Source organism: Diadema antillarum, unplaced genomic scaffold (assembly GCF_040938485.1).
Source record: "Diadema antillarum isolate AM-2024a unplaced genomic scaffold, OU_Dant_1.0 seq00000685_RagTag, whole genome shotgun sequence".
Taxonomy (NCBI): Eukaryota; Metazoa; Echinodermata; class Echinoidea; order Diadematoida; family Diadematidae; genus Diadema; species Diadema antillarum.
In genome coordinates, this window is record NW_027271590.1 from 139,231 (window position 1) to 157,398 (window position 18,168).

Consider the following 18,168-nt stretch of genomic DNA (forward strand, 5'->3'; position numbering starts at 1 on the left):
GCACCTATACCTGACAGGATCAACTGTTACCAAAATGTGCAGTTAAAAGTGGATTTGCCTGCACATTTTGGACAATCTGCACATTTTGGTAACTGAACTAAAAACCCACAGAATGCCATTAATTTGGCCGCATACAGGGACTGTGTAGTACCTGCATGGGAGTTGCCTGCGAGGTGCTGCCGCTAAGGGCCTCCTACTGGCGTTCTGCGTGTACCTCTGCGGGCAACCCCCGCGACTCACCCGTAAAAAGTTTTGGTCATGCTCTAAACTTGGCTGCGGGTAAATCGGGCGTGATACGTGCTAGGTACTGTCAGGTTGGGACCAACTGCGGAGAGCTCCGGGTAGCAAATTTGCTTCCCCGCAAGTCAACCCGCAAAACTTCCCAAGATACGGTATGACAAGGCCTTGAGCATGCTCAAAATATGTTCCAAGTGAGTTGCGGGGGTACACGCAGAACACCAGTAGGAGACCCTTACCGGCAGCACCTTGCAGGCAACTCCAACGCAGGTGCTTTGCAGTACCCGTAAGTCGCTCGTTACAGAAAACGGATCAGTTTAAAAGCTCTCACGCAAGTAGAAGGTAAGTAGCATGCGTTTAGCAGAGTAGCAGGTAAGACACAAGCGCAAAACTCGCAAACATTCTTGTCTGCCCGCAGAAAATTTTCCTGCATGCTGGAAAATCCCTACTCGAAACAAGCCCATGTAGCTTACCCGGAAAGGTGTGACACGGCCTTACAGGCCGTGTCACATCTTTCCGGGCAAGCCTTGCGTGTGACTTGCGAAGAACAATTTTTACTGCCCGGATGTCCCCGCAAATGACCTGCACATAACAGTACCTAGCACGTATCTCACCCGTAGTCGCCCGGAGGTGCGCACGCAAATCCTTTTTACCCGTAAGCATGTTTAGGCCTTGTCACACTTTTCCGGGCAAGCTACGCGGGCTTGTTGTGTGTGAGGATTTTCCAGCATACTGGACAATTTCTGAGGGCGGACAAGGATTTGGGCGAGTTGTGCATGTGTCTTACTCGCTGGATGCGTTCTACTTATGTTCTTCTTGCGGGTATTCTGTGTGACCTGTGTGCCAGGCGTGTGGGGGTGACAACTCAGAAATTCATCTGAAGGAATGGCAGAAGTCAACGGAAATGACAGAATGTCATTATCTTGGCCGCGCTGGCCGCATACGGGGACTGCGAAGTACCTGCGTGGGAATTGCCTGCGAGGTGCTGCTCAAACTTGGCTGCGGGTAAATCGGACTTGCGTGCGCAGCTCCGGGCATCTACGGGCGAGATAATTTTCCTATGTGCTGGAAAAACCTTACTCGCAACAAGCCCGCGTAGCTTGCCCGGAAAGGTGTGACACAGCCTTTAGGCCACCGAACTCATTCGGTGGGGACAAAAACCAACTGTGCCGTAACATGTTACGGCACATTTTGGTAATTTACCAAAATGTGCAGTTTACCAAAATGTGCTGTAAGAGGGAGCATGTTTAAATACATACACTGTGTACTGTACATGTGGGCAATAGTGTTTTTCAGTGCTTTCTGTAGCAAATTCCAGAAACTTTTGACACACCATGTATGATATGGAAACATTAAGATAACATTGTAATATGTTAAGAGTCATGTATTTATATGTATAGGCATCAAGTCGGAAACTGCTTAAATATGCTGAAGAGGCATGTGAAAATGACAAAACTTTTTGTGCCAGCTGTTTTGTTGCTGATGACCATGTTCATAAACAATATTGTTAATTTTATGTTGTTTGAATTCAATTCCATGTAATGCATTCATGAAATATCTGTTGATGAATACACATGCTGTAATAATGCAGGCTAAATCCAGGAAAGGAATTTAAATAGCATAAATTGCTCATTTTGAAATAGGTGGATATTGGGCTTAGAATTAAAGCAAACACGATGCAATTCTCTTCTGTGGTAAGGCTGTATCTTTGAATCTAAATGACACACAAGTGCGACTTAAGTACTGCGGAGACCTAGTACATGACTAATTAATGGCATTGTGAGGAAATGTTATTTATTCATTATTTATTAATTATCAGAAAATGAGCAATCATCCATAACTCAATGTACCCCCCCCCCCCCAAATTGCAACTCTTTTATCACTCATTTCAGCCACCATTATAACTTTCCGACATGTAATAGATAAATGTATATTTCTGCATTAGACATACAATTAGAAAATATTGCTTTAGGAATGTTTCTCAGCAACAGTTCAATAGGCGTTTTCACATCAGCCCGATAAAAATCCAAGCTCGAGATATTTTTCGCGATCGTAAATTAGCGCGCTATTTCATTTCCTATTCACATCAGCCCGAACATTATCAAATAGCGCGCTAGTTCGCATTAATTATCCTGCTATTTCGGAAATTTCCCGAGTTGGACTCGAGAAATTTTCTCGATCAATTAGTGCGCTAATTTGTATTCACATTATCAAGTAGTGCGCTATTTCGTGATCGGGTTAATTTCCCGAGTCAGAAAATAGCGCGCTATTTTGAAACATCGGGCTGATGTGAAAACGCCTACCGTGATCACGTGAGATCTACCTAGAAAGCCATGCAAGATGTCAAACCATGATGAAGAGTAACCACAGACAAGAATTTAATGCATGATAACAACAATTTCTTCATTCCTCTCTGATCAAGTCAACTTCCATTATGGAAATGAGATTTTTCTGTGGTGGCTGGCAAAGTCGCTTCAGGTGGGTTTTTTTTTTTTTTTTCTGCTCAAGAATTGTGCATTCTACTCTCTGTGTTCATTATGCAATGTCTCCATAAATAGAATATAGACTGTGTGGGAGGATTTGTTGATATGAGAGGTATTTGTCTAAGATGGTGAATTTCCATCAAGGCCCATGCGTATTACAGATGTATTACAGATGTTTGGCATTTTTATGGTAGTGGTGGAACAGAAAATGAATGGATTTGTTATTTGGGCACAGTGCATACAAAGTAGTTGATACATCCATCTGTTGATCAAGGAAACTTACCAGATGTGAGACAAAAAGGACATTTCTTTCCAAACAAGTTATTGCAAGCTATTTTTTATTTTTTATTTTGATACAATAAAAAGCAGACTAACTGTAGCCAGTGGTTAGTTCATCCTTGAGGAAAAAATCCCACAGATTTATATCTATATTTATGGTAGTGGTGGAACAGAAAATGAATGGATTTATTGTTTGGACACAGTGCATACAAAGTAGTTGATACATCCATCTGTTGATGAAGGAAACTTGCCAGATGTGAGACAAAAAGGACATTTCTTTCCAAACAAGTTATTGGGAGCTATTTTCTTATTTTGATACAATAAAAAGCAGACTAACTGTAGCCTGCCAGTAGTTAGTTCATCCTTGAGGGAAAAATCCCACATATTTATATTTACAGTTAAGTATCACTCCCCCATGTGTATAAGTGTGTTATTTGACTTGTATGTGGGGACAGCCAAACCCTACATGGGTATTCAAGATTTACAAATTACATTGATAATAAAACATAGAATCTGCCATTTAGCATCTATTATTAAAATGAAGATTAATATTGGCTGATAAACTTCATGTACATTCTGCATTTAGGATAAGATTCTGAAATATCAAAGTTAAAGCTGAATTTTGCTGTCTGCCTCCATGTATATTATGCTGAAAAAAAAATGATAAAAGTAACCCAAGCAAAGAGATAATTCCACAACCCTTTGCAGGACAAAATAACAACATGTTGTGTTTTAGCAGTGTTGAGTGCCCAGATATTGATTGGTAACCAGACCCTTAAAAGGTGCCCTGTGGCTGACTGTACATCATTCTCAGACATTCAGTGAGAGACTCCATACAATGTGCTGAATGGGGCATGCATGGGACATTGAAGAATACGTTGTATTGTAAGAGGCAGACAAGGTGAATAATCAGGAGCTACACACATTGCACAGAACAGATGGATATTTACTCATTGAGTTTACATCACAGGAGTCCTTATTTGTCATCTAGTCAGTGTGAACAGTTTATGGGTAAACTTGAAAAAAGGCCAGATACCAGTAAGTTGTGTGTCATGCCTATGTTTTAGCAGAAAATCCCATTACAGTTTATGGTATACTCATGCAAATAGTAACGATAATTGTGAGAATGAATATTATCTTAATAATAATTGCAATATTGATTTGGCACTGCAATAGTTATAAACATTCTTATGATGCATTTTAATCAAGCACAAGAATTGCCCAGCTGAAATCCATACTTCTCCCTTCATAGACTTGAGAAAAGTGTGTAATTTCTGTGTGGCGATTTATTCTGGCTTTCTCACTATGATTAAATTCAGAGTTAAATGCCCAAAGTGTCTGTCAGTTCCTCTTAAAGTCCTCTGGAATTTCATATGGCGAGGATACAAACCATTGTCCAGGCGTGTTCAGAGTTTACAATAACCCAGCTTTTTAATGTGCATCAGTCAGGTCAGGCACTTAGGCCCCCCCCCCCCCCCAAAAAAAAAAAAGAAGGTTGTATTGGCGTAACATGAGATTTTCAAATAGGGTCGTTCGGGCGGATTTTTTTTTCTTTTTTTGCTACCTGCATTTTACATGTAAAACTCGTGCTCAGCTCAGTAAACAGTTACAACTAGTGTACCTAATGTGCTGTGTTCATCTATTCTACAAATCATTTATGAGGCCGATATTAGGCCAAAGAAAAAAAAAAGGTTGTATTGGCGTAACATGAGATTTTCAAATAGGGTCGGTCGGGTGGATTTTTTTTTTTTTTTTTTTTTTTTTTGCTACCTGCAGTTTACGTGTAAAACTAGGGTCTAGTGCTCAGTAAAGAGTTACAACTGCTGCACCGAATGTGCTGTGTTCATCTATTCTACAAATCATTTACGAGGCCAATATTACTGGAATTATACCCCTTCACAGAATTTAAAGATGTTGAAATCCCTATCCTGAATGTTTTCACTTCATATTTTACTATTTTGACTTAGATAAAATAGATGCAAATTGACCCATATGTGCGATCTTTTCATCGCACACGGCGATCTCTATTACAGTCCTACATATACAGATTCGTGTAAGTTCTCCACACAAGAAACCTGTGGCAAAACTGTGCACAATACATTGCAGTCTGAATGCTGAGTATACACCCTATAAATCTTGATAGAGTACGCGTCCGTGTTGGAAATATGACGTACTGATCAAGCGAGGCTAAGCGAGGCGCTAGCTAGATCTCTCCTTCGTACATCCGATATCCCCAGAGCCGTTTCCACTTCCGGGTTTTTGCGATCGCGATCGCAGTCAACAAGATACTTGATATCGACAGCAAAAAAAATAATAAAAAAACATAGGGTCGGCGGAATTTTTAGGGTCGGGCGGGTTACGCCAATGCAACAATTTTTTTTTTTTTGGCCTTACTGGAATTATACCCCTTCACAGAATTTAAAGATGTTGAAATCCCTATCCTGAATGTTTTCACTTCATATTTTACTATTTTGACTCAGATAAGATAGATGCAAATTGACCCATATGTACGATGTTTTCATCGCACACGGCAATCTCTATTACAGTCCCACATACATGTATACAGATTCGTGTAAGTTCTCAACACAAGAAACCTATGGCAAAACTGCACGATACATCGCAGTCTGAATGCGAAGTATACATTGAATAAATCTTGTTGAGTACACGTCCGTATTGGAAACAGATGACGTACTGATCAAGTGAGGCTTATGCAAGGCGCTAGATCTCTCTCTCGTACATCCGATATCCCCAGAGCCGTTTCCACTTCTGGGTTTGTGCGATCGCGATTGCAATCAACACGATATTTGATATCGATAGCAAAAAAAAAATAATAAAAAAACGTGGGGTCGGCAGAATTTTTAGGGTCGGGCGGGTTACGCTAATACAACAATTTTTTTTTTTTTTTTGCCTTACAGTTGTGCAGTGCTTGAGCACACTCTGCAGCTACAGTTGTATAATACAAGCTATCACACAGGAATAATATACAAAAAAACAGTTATGTAAAATTGTGCAGTTCCAGTAAGATTTTTTGTGAGATTTTTTATTTTAAAGTCACAGTGTAAACTGCAATAAATACACACACTTTTACATCACTGTTTAATCATCATAAAGATTTTGCAAGGCTATGTTAATGTCTAATGATAGTGCAGAAAGCATACACACAAATACACACACACATACACATACACAAAACCAAACAACCCACTAGCACTAGACTGATCAAAAGATACACAATGGAATGAAAAACACAGGCAGGAGTTATATTGTAGAAGGAATTGCTTTATAGCAATGGTACTGCAGTATACAGTCATGTGAAGTGGAATAAAAAAATGAGAACATTGTTCAGTTAAGCTTCTTATGCCAAGGATATGCTGGTATGATTTGGCTTGCGTGAGTAGAGATTGTTTGTTTGCATACAATGTGTGTATATTTATTCTTGTGTGTCTAATAATCCCTCAGCATATAATGCATCCTTCAGAATTTTCCCAACCTTGCTTGAAACACTTCAGTATCACATGGAAAGGTAGAAAGGTTGGTCAAAATGTTAAAAAGTTTATATCAAGCACTTACAACAACAACCACAAAAATAGTGCTTAGCTGATGTCTATAAGATGATATGGCACACGAATGGAATGTTTGCAGGGTAAAATGTATGAATTTGGAATAAATACAATCTACAGTGTAAGACAATTAGAGATATGCCCAGTAGTGCAGATTATTACGACAGTGTATGTAGATATGTGTGTTATTTGACAATATAGCAAATCAATTCAAGGGATTTATGTTTCAAACTTGAATGTGATGTTCAGTTGCTGGTTTGCGTCTTATGATGTGCTGCAAATCTGTGTGGTAATGTTTCTAACATTAGTTGCTTATGTTCCTGATATGACATCACTGCATGTTCAAGGCCTCAATTTCCTCTTATCGATTGCCCAAATGTTCTGAAGTCTTGTGCCAGACGTCCAAATTGATTGATTTGAGGTGATAATACTTTATTTGAAATCCATTGTGGAAGGATGTGTGTTTCAAGAAAAGACAGGGGGAAAAAACCCCAAGAAGATGGCAAAACATGCTGTGAACATGATTCAGATAAATGTCATGCTAGACGGAAAAATATCTGTTGTTTTCAGAGCCCTGTAGCTTCAGCAAACTCAGCCATCACTTGCAAATAATAAGCCATTATCATTATCCCTTTTATGCTTGGCCCTGATCCGTCTATTTGGAAAAGCAATCAAATGTTTTTCATTAGTGATCGATTGTCAGGGTGCACATTACAATGCCCAGAAATGCATTGTTTTGCAGCAATAGAGAGCAGGGGGATGCTTCTGGTATCTGAAAAATATGACTGGAGATTATTAACGGAGCCTTATTGATCCCCCTACCAAGCTCATAGAAACAGACTCATCCATGATTTAGCATTTTGTTTTCTCGTTTGTCACTACAAAATACTTAGTAGCTGTACAGCAGATGCAGTATGCGCTTGTAAAAGTTGGCAAACCACCAACCCTCAGATTTATCATGTACTGTCATAAAAATGTTATTGGAATCACGATTGCCACCATATCTCTTGTTCTTGTTTTTGTTTCCAAGTTTCGGGTATTTGATCTATTTTCTGTGAAATTGCATAGTGTGCAGGAAATTGCCATAATGCATTTGTCTCCCCAAACCTGTTCACAAATTGTAACCAAGTGGCAATATGTGTCGCAGGAATAATGCATCAGTTTACATGCAGTGTATGTCATGCATTTTTTTTGTTTTGTTATAGTATTGTCCTTAGGAAGAAGGCTGCAGTGGGCATCGTGCCTTTATAAATGGTCGCATTAGGAACGGTGATTTGTACATGCATACTCAGTTATAAATCAAGCAAGAAGTGGAGACATCCCAGATAGTGTGTACTGACATTTTCATTGTTATCTTATGTGTGAAGTGTAGTGATCCAGGGGTTCAAACACTTTGCTATCTGGGTTAGTACACGGTAATTCTTGAGTTTGTATAGGAATGCTAGCTGTTGCGTTTTTTTCATGTTTCCTTTTGTTTTGACAGAGAGCTTTATTGTTATAATGTAATTGTTTGTTTTAATTTCATTCCTTCTCATATGTGGAACAAAAAAAAAACTACAACAACAGCAACTACACTAACAACAACAACAACAAAGAAAAACTGTCTGCTGTCTATTAATTAATATGACAGCCAGAAGAATTTTTTTTTTCTCATTTCAGGGTTATCAAGCTTGCATTAAGCCTGAAAAGGTGATCAAGGTACCAATGATATGGAGAAGTGTAGTTCTAATGCAATAAGTGGCATCATGGTACATGTACATTATGTGGTGCATGTGATGACAGGTGTGCATTAGTATGGTACGTACGTGATGACGGATACACACCTAAGGCTTAGATGTCAAGACATGGTGTTTCTCGCCATACTATACCCAAGTGTACTCACATTTGCCTTCATTTGCGTGTGCTTATTTTCCACAGGAGAGCGTTGTCATCCCAGAACGGAACTGATGCCTACAATGTGTATGAACACTTCCTCTTTTTGAAATATGATTGCATTGCTCACACATGCTTGCAGTTTCAGTTTGTTTTTTCTTCTTTGTCTTGCCATCCAGCATATCTGCATCTTGGGTTTGGGCCCATCATTAACACAGCACTCTCCATTCATCCATATCTCAAGACTAATCTGCTATTTGTGAATCACTGGGAGATCTGGTTATTTGGAACATGATTATATGTTCACAAATTTTGTATGCTGGCTGTAAAGCAGTTCAAATGCATCTACAGTAGATCTGTGGCTGATTAATGTTCCGCATTAACACTAATTGATACTAAATGCACAAGTTTGTATGTTAGTACAACCTTACACTGTATGTATAGACACATACATGTCTATATATTTATAGTCCTTGCAAGAGTAAGTGATACTGTAAAACGAGAAATTTTCGCGTGCATTTTAATTTCGCGAATTTCGCGAGCGCCAAAATTCGCGAAATTAAAATGCACGCGAAAGTTTTTGTCTACACTACATGCATTGAACGCCAGTGGCAATTCGCGAAAATTTCATGCCGCGAAAAAGGCTGTCAGCTCCAATTCGCGAAAATTTCATGCCGCGAATATATTATGTTTTACAGTACATAGTATCACTCATTTTTGCAAAGACTTAATCCTGTGTCAAGCATTTTAACACTTCTTGTAGGATATTAACTCAAACAAAGGTGTAAAGAAACAAAGAGAAAAGAAAAGCAAAAACCCACGTTGCTTGCTCTGATGTATGTACCATGGTATTCATCATCCTGGAAATTAAAGAGAAAGAACCCATTATACACATTTTGCATTATCCATCATTTTTCAAGTATAATCATTTGAACAATACACTAATAATTCTACATTGTACATTTCATTCATTATCAAGAAGTATTGGAAAGAAAAAGTTAATTCTCATATTAAATGACATCTGGCATTCTGAATACTTTGCCAGGTAAAGCTACATGCTGCTCTGCTCATTTGTGCTTTCATCGTATGGGATTTTTTTGAGGAAAGCATTTAATACATTACAGATCTGCACGACTTCTGGATTTCATGAGAATGCCTTCTTGTACTCTACCTAGAGTCTTTACATTTCATCATGAGCTCTATTTTACATCTCAGTACCTTCTTTCACACTCTGTGATGAGACATATATTTCTTTAACATGTTTTGGGTTGGTTTGTTTGGGCTTGTGTGTGTGTGTGTGTGTGTGTGTGTGTGTGTGTGTGTGTGTGTGTGTGTGTATGGGTGTATGAGGGCACTTTTTAGTGCAATCTTCTTTCTTATCACATATTCACTAACAATTCTTGCTTTGCACATACTGACATTTTGAATGAATATTGTGGCAATATTTGTGTTTATTTGTGCTGCATTATGGCTGTTCAGTGAGAATGTTCCTTAAATTCTGCCATCGGAACAATTTCATCCAAGGCAGTCTCATTTATTTATTGAATTGTTATCAGTGTGAGGTTGCTTTGTTTTATCGTAGGTGACGCGAAATATATACCATGCACGTGTCATTTTGAATGCAGCAATGTTGGTGAAGGCAGCATGGATATTCTCTCCAGCAACTTTTATTATGGGACACACATTTTGAAATGTGTGGTTTACTTTCCTTTGACTGTCAATACAATATCACTTCCGGTTGATTCCTTTCATGTTTTATCTTCTTTCAAAATCATCCTAATGTCTTTTACACTAATGCACTTTATAAGATCCCATTGTCGATGCTGTCATGCTCTTGACCTATTTAATTTCATCACCGGAATGCGATTTTTAACATGTAACGATCATTTTGCGCATTTCCCTCACTTACGCAATGCTGATTAACGTTTTAATCCAAAATCACGGACACGAGGTACATATTGTACATTGTATTTTAAATCAAATTCATTGTTTTACATGTGGACCAAGTGCAAATTAGGCATACCTTCCACATGCAGGTGTCATTATGCAATGTGTCATATATGCATTAAAACAATGTTAGATTCGCACAATCTACAGACTAGATTTAAACCACCTTTTTGAATTCTGGCCCATAAGTCTGACCATGTTATCTATATGTGACATAATATCTGAGAAACAACACTAGCACTTGCAATATTGCATGTGAAAGATGATGTTGACAAACTTTAGCCGCATTCTGTCAAAATGTCTTCATGCCATTAAAGGGATGGTATGGTATTGGTAGAGGTGAGGATTTGTTGTTGTTGTCGTTTTATAGAAAGAAAGAAGAGAGAGAAAAATGGGGCCCTATACAAATAATTTGCCCCAACTGAGGATTTGGCTTTTAACTTTTTGCGAAATATCAAGAAACCACTTGTAAAATAGTATAGACCATACCATTCTTTTTATAAGAGGAATTCAATTCAAAGTTTATTTGATGAAAATCGGTTTTGGAATGGCTGAGACATCCAAAAACAAAGTAAAACAAAGCAACCGTAGACCCACCTTTTATTAGAATTGGTCTGTTAAGCGTATCTCAGCCATTTCAAAAACAATTTTCATGAAATAAATGTTGAATTCCTCTTGGAATTACATGCCCTTTCATATTTCATAGGAGGTTTCTCATTCTCTCTCCCAAAAATGTTAGAAACCCGAGATTTGGTATCAACCTAAACTATACGATCCCTTTAAAGCTTTAACAACAACAGCAAAGCAATCTGTTAGCAGTCACCATCATCATGTACCATTATGAAGTGACTTGGTATCAACTAGTATGGCACACTCATTTTTTTTTTCCATTTGAGCAGCTGTGAAAGACAGTAGCATCATGCAACATGGCATTTGATAGCATGTTTTGAAGCCGCTACGTCATGTGCATACATGTACAGTATACATGAGTGTGTGAGGGTATCACTGGATGTGTGTATGCCTGTGATCATTAGCTAAAGCTACGTTGTTTGTAGCATCCACATCAGTGTTAATCATTGATGCTTTTTTTTTTTTCAATGGAGGACTGTCCATTGTTGAGGAATACAGGCTTTAGATACACTATGCTTAATTTTGGCTAAGCAAAATAGTGTTAATGGGACTATGTGTTTTTTTCCTATCACCTATTTGTCATGTGTTCTGCAATGCAATAACATAGATAGTGATGCATGTGTGGTCATGATACTTCCAGTTTGTTAATTTTAGACATTTTCTTGCTGTTTGCTTGGAAGTTCAATGTGCCATGAGAGGATAAATTAAGGACCACTGTATGTGATGTACTGTACATGTACAGTATAGAGACTATTACAATGTCTGTGTTCAAGTGTGTGTTTATGTAAATCATTTGTATATTGTACATGTATGTGCATACATTGTGTTTGTATACATGCACATGTGAGTAATGTAATTATTTGAATAAGGTGACCTTTCTGGCTGCCTCTGGCCTTTTTCATATCGCATAAACATAACTTGTTCTTCATCTAATCAAGATTGTAATCTATGGGTTTTAATATAGCAAGGTAATAAAGGTGGATGAGTCAACATACAGTCTGCCCTTTGAAATATCAACAATTTTTTTAAAAAGTTTTTGTTTTTGTGTTTGTTTGTTTTTGTTTTTTGTGAGGGGAGATTATGTGTGGTAGGATTGAATTCACTGCTGGAAATTAAACTTTGTGTGTTTGTTCTTTTCCACATATTACACACATATGTAGTAGACCTACAACTGTACATGTTAAGTTTCTGTGGCATATGGTAGTGTATTTTAGTGGTACGAAAGATGCCCAACAAATTGTTACAAATGACAGTGGAGCTTGAGAAGTGAAACTAGCATGTGTGATATTGAAATCAAATAGCAAAACTGTGTCTTCATTAGAACAGCAAAGCCCTCCTCCCACTCCCTCCCCCCCCCCAAACAAAACAAACAAAACAAACAAAACAAATGACAACAGAAATTAGGCACAAAGAATAAAGGGGGCTCCTTAAAATGATTTGTTTTAGATGTACAATATCTCTTGAAATAACCATACTATGCATATTCTTTTGTGGTTTCTTGGTGTGAATGTGCATTTTCACCACAAGTGCCACACACATTATAAGTCATGATGATAAGATAGACTTCTCACGAGTCCATTCCACATTGATTTGCATGCAGTGCTGCTATGACCACTTGTTTGTCATGTGAGCCAGTCTGGTGACGGCATAAGCACTTACAGGTGAGAAGCCAACTACCTCATCAAATTGCATGTATCGGCCAGAGGATTGGATAATGTGGTGTGAAACACACTTGTTGGAATCGTCAAATGCTTGAAAGCTTATTATTCATTCTAATTTCAAGATGAAAATTAAGAATCACATAAATTCCACTTGAGAGCAGCAGCACTACATTCTGATTCACAAAAAATGCAATGTATTCAAATCTTACATTGTCTTGGGTGTTAGTTTTCAGTTTGTAAAAGGGGATGTAAGTTTGTGTAAATATTGACTGAACAGAATGTGCTCTTGCAACTTAAAATGCTGAAGTACGTGACAGACCTGTGAGACAGTCTAGATATTGCATGAAGACTTTGCAGTTGCATTCAGTCACTTCAGCACAGTTTGTCACTGCAAGAGCAGCTGTAAAGAAAGAGTTCATACTAAAGCATGAATAAATGTAGTCACCTCGTATAATTTCCTGTCAAAATTTGCTCATACACAATTGTATCATGCAAAGCAGAGACTCCAACTTCCCTGCTTCGACGGAGATCTCCAGCTTTGAGACCATTTTAGCAAAATCGTCCACTCTCCCACTTGAGTTTGATATTTCTCGAATTAAGATGTATTTTCTCTCGCTTAAGATGTATTTTCTCTCGCTTAAGATTGAGCTTTCTTCCCACCAACTTTAGTATTATCATAATGTATTGAGAAAAAAAAAATGAGGCTAACATAGCACCATGGAGCATCTATTACCCTAGAGCTGGACCCCAACCGCAAGAGACTTTGTGGTGTGTGCTATGCACATGTAATATTGTGCACACGTTTTCGTAATCGGATTCTCCAGTTACGAGGTGGTCCAGGCAGGAGAAAAGAGATGCGTGAGGTTGGAGTCTCTGTGACCATGTGTTACATGTATGTGCTTTCATGATGTATTATCACCTTAGTAGATCTCATGGGTTTGTTCTGATTGAGGTAGACGCTATTAAATCTCAGCAGAGCATTTCCCACAGTCTGAAATGTTAAGTGTGAAGTTTTAGGGAGCCCATCTGTTTTTTAGGATTTCTTGATAGCATTTAGGGATGTGTGCTAGACATTTGCTAACCAAAAGAATGCCGTGAAATCAGAGTTTGATATACAGATACCTTTGCTCTTGAGATAATTTCTGGGTCTGATTATGAATTTTCTTATACCTACCCCTTCCATTTCCATGCATTTTCATGCATTACTCTCCCCCCCCCCTCTCTCTTTTTCTCTATTTCTGTCCATCCCTGTCTGTCTGTATGTATGTCTGTGCGTGTGTTTCTCTCTGTCTGACTTTCTGTCTCAATGTACTGGGGTATCTTGGCTAAGCTATTTTTGTACACAAAGTCCTAGAGCAGTTGAGAAATGAGGAGTTGTGGACATGGCATGAAAGTCAAGATGGGTAATTTAATTCCCAAGATACAATGCTGAGTACAATTCACTCGAGATACATAGACTTTGTCCCAGCAGTGTGTCTCCAGCAATTATTCAGATGGACAAAGTAGCTTTCTGTTGTAATTTGCTGAGAGTACATGTATACCTGTAATTAAGTGTATACCATGTGAATATTGCTCTTGTGCCTTTGAAGGGTTGCATACGTGGTTTCTGCAGTAATGTTTAGTAATAATTTCCGTACAATGATTGTGAATGCAGTAATAAGAAGAGAGTTTCATTTTTGTGTGAGTGTGTGTAACTCAAAAAATACTTAAAGTGGGGCAAAAGAAGAGTTGGAGGCTGGTAGTGACCAGTTTTGATATAAAGTCTTTTCTTCTTTTTCTTTGTCTTCTTGTGAAGAACAGTCCACCATCTGGTATTCTTCGCTGGTCAGTGTAGTGCATATGGTGCATTCAAACAAAATAAACAAATATAAGGACTACTACTCTATGTGCAATGCTTTTGCAAGTAAAAAAGCAGCTGCTCTCCCATTACTTCCAGAGTTAGATATGCTGTACATCTCGTTAGAACTGGTCCAGATTTGTACAGATGCACTACCTCCTGGGGCAAATTTAGAAGTGTTATGTTTCTTTTCAAATTGGTTCGGGTGTGATGTACTCGAGTTCAACAAACAAAAACATTAGCATCAAAGAAAAATTTTAGTCTCAGTATTCAATTTTAACCTGTGAGTGCCAAATTTTTCACTAAAGTCACAAGGTATTTCCAGTACTGTTTAAGTGCACTGTAAGAACCAACGTTGTTATGACACCATGATCTCATCTTTTTCATCCCCGTCCTGCCATCTTTAAGCACCTGAAAATAGATTGTTAATTTGCCATGGTCATTTCTGAGGGATATGCCACATACAATTGTATACACAGTGCATAAACAAATGTGACGCGAACTCTCATTTTTCTGACGTCAGTGCTCAAATACCCAGCAGTGCACTTTTGAAGATAAGATGGAGGAAAAACATAATACGCTGCCTGCGCAAGGTCATTCGCTTACTTCTCCAGACTCGTGTCATTAGCTTGGGTAAATGTGGAAAACTTAACTGAGGGGAAAGAGAAGAAAGCATCAAGGAACAGATTACTGGAGAGTGATAAGAGTCAATCATGGAGCCAAATTGATTTCTATTATTATCACATCATAAATTGATTTGAAGCACTTTGAAGCATCTTACTTGAATGGGAAATTTCTCTCTTTATTAGAAAGCAACAGTACACGTCTTGGTTTTGCTCTATTCTTTATGTATGTATCAGAGAGTGTGTGTTTGATGTACAATGTACTAGACCCACAACGACAGCGGTGAAGGCACTTTTTGTGGCATCCCTTGGTCTTGGTGATTCTCATCGATTTAAGAAAAAAAAAAGAGAAAGAAAAGGAGGAAAAAGAAAACAAGAAATAGGCAATGGGGCAGCTGAGGAGCTAATGTAGTTGCTGTAAATATTGTATGATGTGATTGACCATCCAATTACTAGGACTGAAAGTCTGTGTGGACATTTTTCCCCTTTTTAATCATATGTGTGGATATGAAGGTGTTAGAGTGTGTTTGTGTGCATGCATGCAAGTGCCTGGGTGTGTGTGTGTTTGTGTATATGTGCATATGTAAATGTCTTCAAATTTGAACTGAAGCAGAAACCAACTGGGGATTGGGGGAAAAAGAGGGAAAAGAGGTAATAGACTGTGATGCAGCCACGGAGCCAAGTTGGCTGCTGTAATTATCACACAATGTACCTGATTTAGATGCACCTGCCAGCATGTTCAAATTAGAATTCTTGTTCAACCAATTTCCTCTCCTTAATATAAAGTTTTGCTTCAAATGTATGAGTGTGCATGTGTGTGTGTGTGTGTGTGTGTGTGTGTGTGTGTGTGTGTGTGTGTGTGTGTGTTTGTATGTACACATGTACGTGTGTGCATGTGAGTGTATGTGTGTACATTGTAGACTGCCTTCTGATGTTCAATTTAGGCAGATAACTGCATCAGGCGGACTGTAGTATGCAAAGCAAGGGAGCATCGTTGGTTGATAAATTATAAAAGTGCAATACCATGTGAATCATAGATGATTATGCATCTGAGATGACTTGTGCATGTTTGAAGGACATGAAATGTTCTCTTTGAAAGTGTGTGTATTGTGGCTTGATTTCACATCTCCCATAAAATTATATTGAAATACAATTAATGTAGTTCATCAAATGATAAACTTTTATAGGAATCTACATAAACCTACTCCACATGCGATGCCTGTACTGACAAAGTTGAAGCAGGGAGCTACAAGTCTCTTGATAGTGAAAGAAGACAAGGCTAAGAAAAAATGACATTTGAGATAGACATGTGTATTAAAAATTTTGAATTGCTTCCTGTATTTGAAGAGGTCATAAGGGGTCAGAGTGGTATAAGCCCACCATCCCACTTGCATGTGGCAACTGAAATTCTCTGTTTGGCGAGTGAAATGAATGTGCACTTGCCCCATTGCCCATGTGAGCAAGTGCGGTCCATGACTTGTGGAATGCCCAGGTCTTGAGGGCCTATTGCACTGGAGGAGACATCAACGCGAACGCTGCAACTGATGAGTTGCGGCAACTCGTGCGACTCGAAAGACAAAAAAAGGGCTTGCACTCTCACAAAGAAAGCAATTCCAGGGCAACATCGGAGAGGACTCCAAACAAGGTGACAATTTATTCTCCTGGAAGTCACAGGGACTTTTCTGAGATGTCTTCTCAGTTGCGGATGTGTCTCCGGGACGTCTCCACAGCATAGCCGGGGGGTTGCCATGGGTCACCATGGATATCTGCAAGGTTGCACAGACATCACAGACAAATTCTCCACAATGTGGCCACAACCGATGGAGATGGAGACGTCTGTTGGACCAACTAGAAACTGGAAAAAGTCTCCAAAAAATATCTAACATGTTCGATTCTCCCACGACTCCCTGGAGACCTGGCTAGCAACCAGCGGAGAGACAAGTCGCCACCAGGTTGCCACTCTGTCTCCAGGCCAGTGAGATACCCAAGAATGTAGACTGTAGCTCTGAAGTACTGTATGCATTTTATTCTGGCATCTTAAAGACAGCCAATCCCTTTTGCATGCAAATTTTTGAAAAATTGGTGAGAACACTTAGGTATTGAAGAAAACACTATTTGGAAACCTCCTGTAAATTTTGAACTCTAGAGGGTCTTTATTTGTTTAGTTAAATTGACCGTTAAGATTTGAATAATTTTTGCGAACTTCGCAAAAATTACAAATCTAAATACTAGTCTAGTTTTACAGACCTGTGTGATGTACTTAGTTGTACATGTAGTTCATGTAAGTGGTGTGTTGTTATTTGCCATTGATAACAAAGTAAGAGAAGCTAGTGAATTCTTCTTTTCTGACAGCTTTAACATGCATATCTGTCGTTCGAAGTATAAGTATCATATTACAACCACAGGAAGATTAATGTATGCAGCTGTGCCTAGTACACAGAATATGTTACGGTGAGCGTTTGGTGCATTATTTGAATTTTAACGGCTAACAAGCTTCAAATATCAACAGAAATGTTATAGATTTACGATAGCCTTGTCATTCTGGTGGAATATATCATGTTCTGTGCTATTTGGGAAGGAATGCAAAAGGGAAGGGCCATCTTTAAAGTTGGCTTATTTCTCACATGTTCACATCATATTCTATGTACATGTATATATGCGTGTGAATGTGTGTATACATGTATAAGTGTATGTACTGTATGTACATATATGTGTGGATGTGTAATTGTATATACAACTTTGTATGTATGTATCACTGCCAAAAGAAAATCAAAACATGCAATATCCAGGAACCGAGACAAACCATCTCAACAGCAAGTGTATTCCTTTGTTTATGCATTTTCATTTTAATCACTCTGATCTATTTTGAACTATTGTTAATTCAATCATGTGTGCATTTGCTTTATTACACTCATAAAGTCAATCCATCATGTAAATGGCATCCAATTCAGTGGTAAAGGCTGTTAAAGGGACTCAAGTTTCATCATGTCAAAAACCCATTCATGCAGTGCATGTAGGTAGTGGGTGTGGAGCTGTAGT

At 38.5% G+C, this 18,168-nt stretch overlaps 1 protein-coding gene across 1 annotated transcript in view; it reads left to right on the forward strand.

The window, feature by feature from the left end:
- Window positions 1-18,168, forward strand: part of LOC139737200 (calcium permeable stress-gated cation channel 1-like) — a 64,272-nt gene that overhangs the window by 17,128 nt on the left and 28,976 nt on the right. The window contains exon 4 of the mRNA XM_071647876.1: window positions 8,477-8,518. Within this exon, the coding sequence (XP_071503977.1) occupies window positions 8,477-8,518 (42 nt within the window). The remainder of the gene's footprint in view (window positions 1-8,476; window positions 8,519-18,168) is intronic.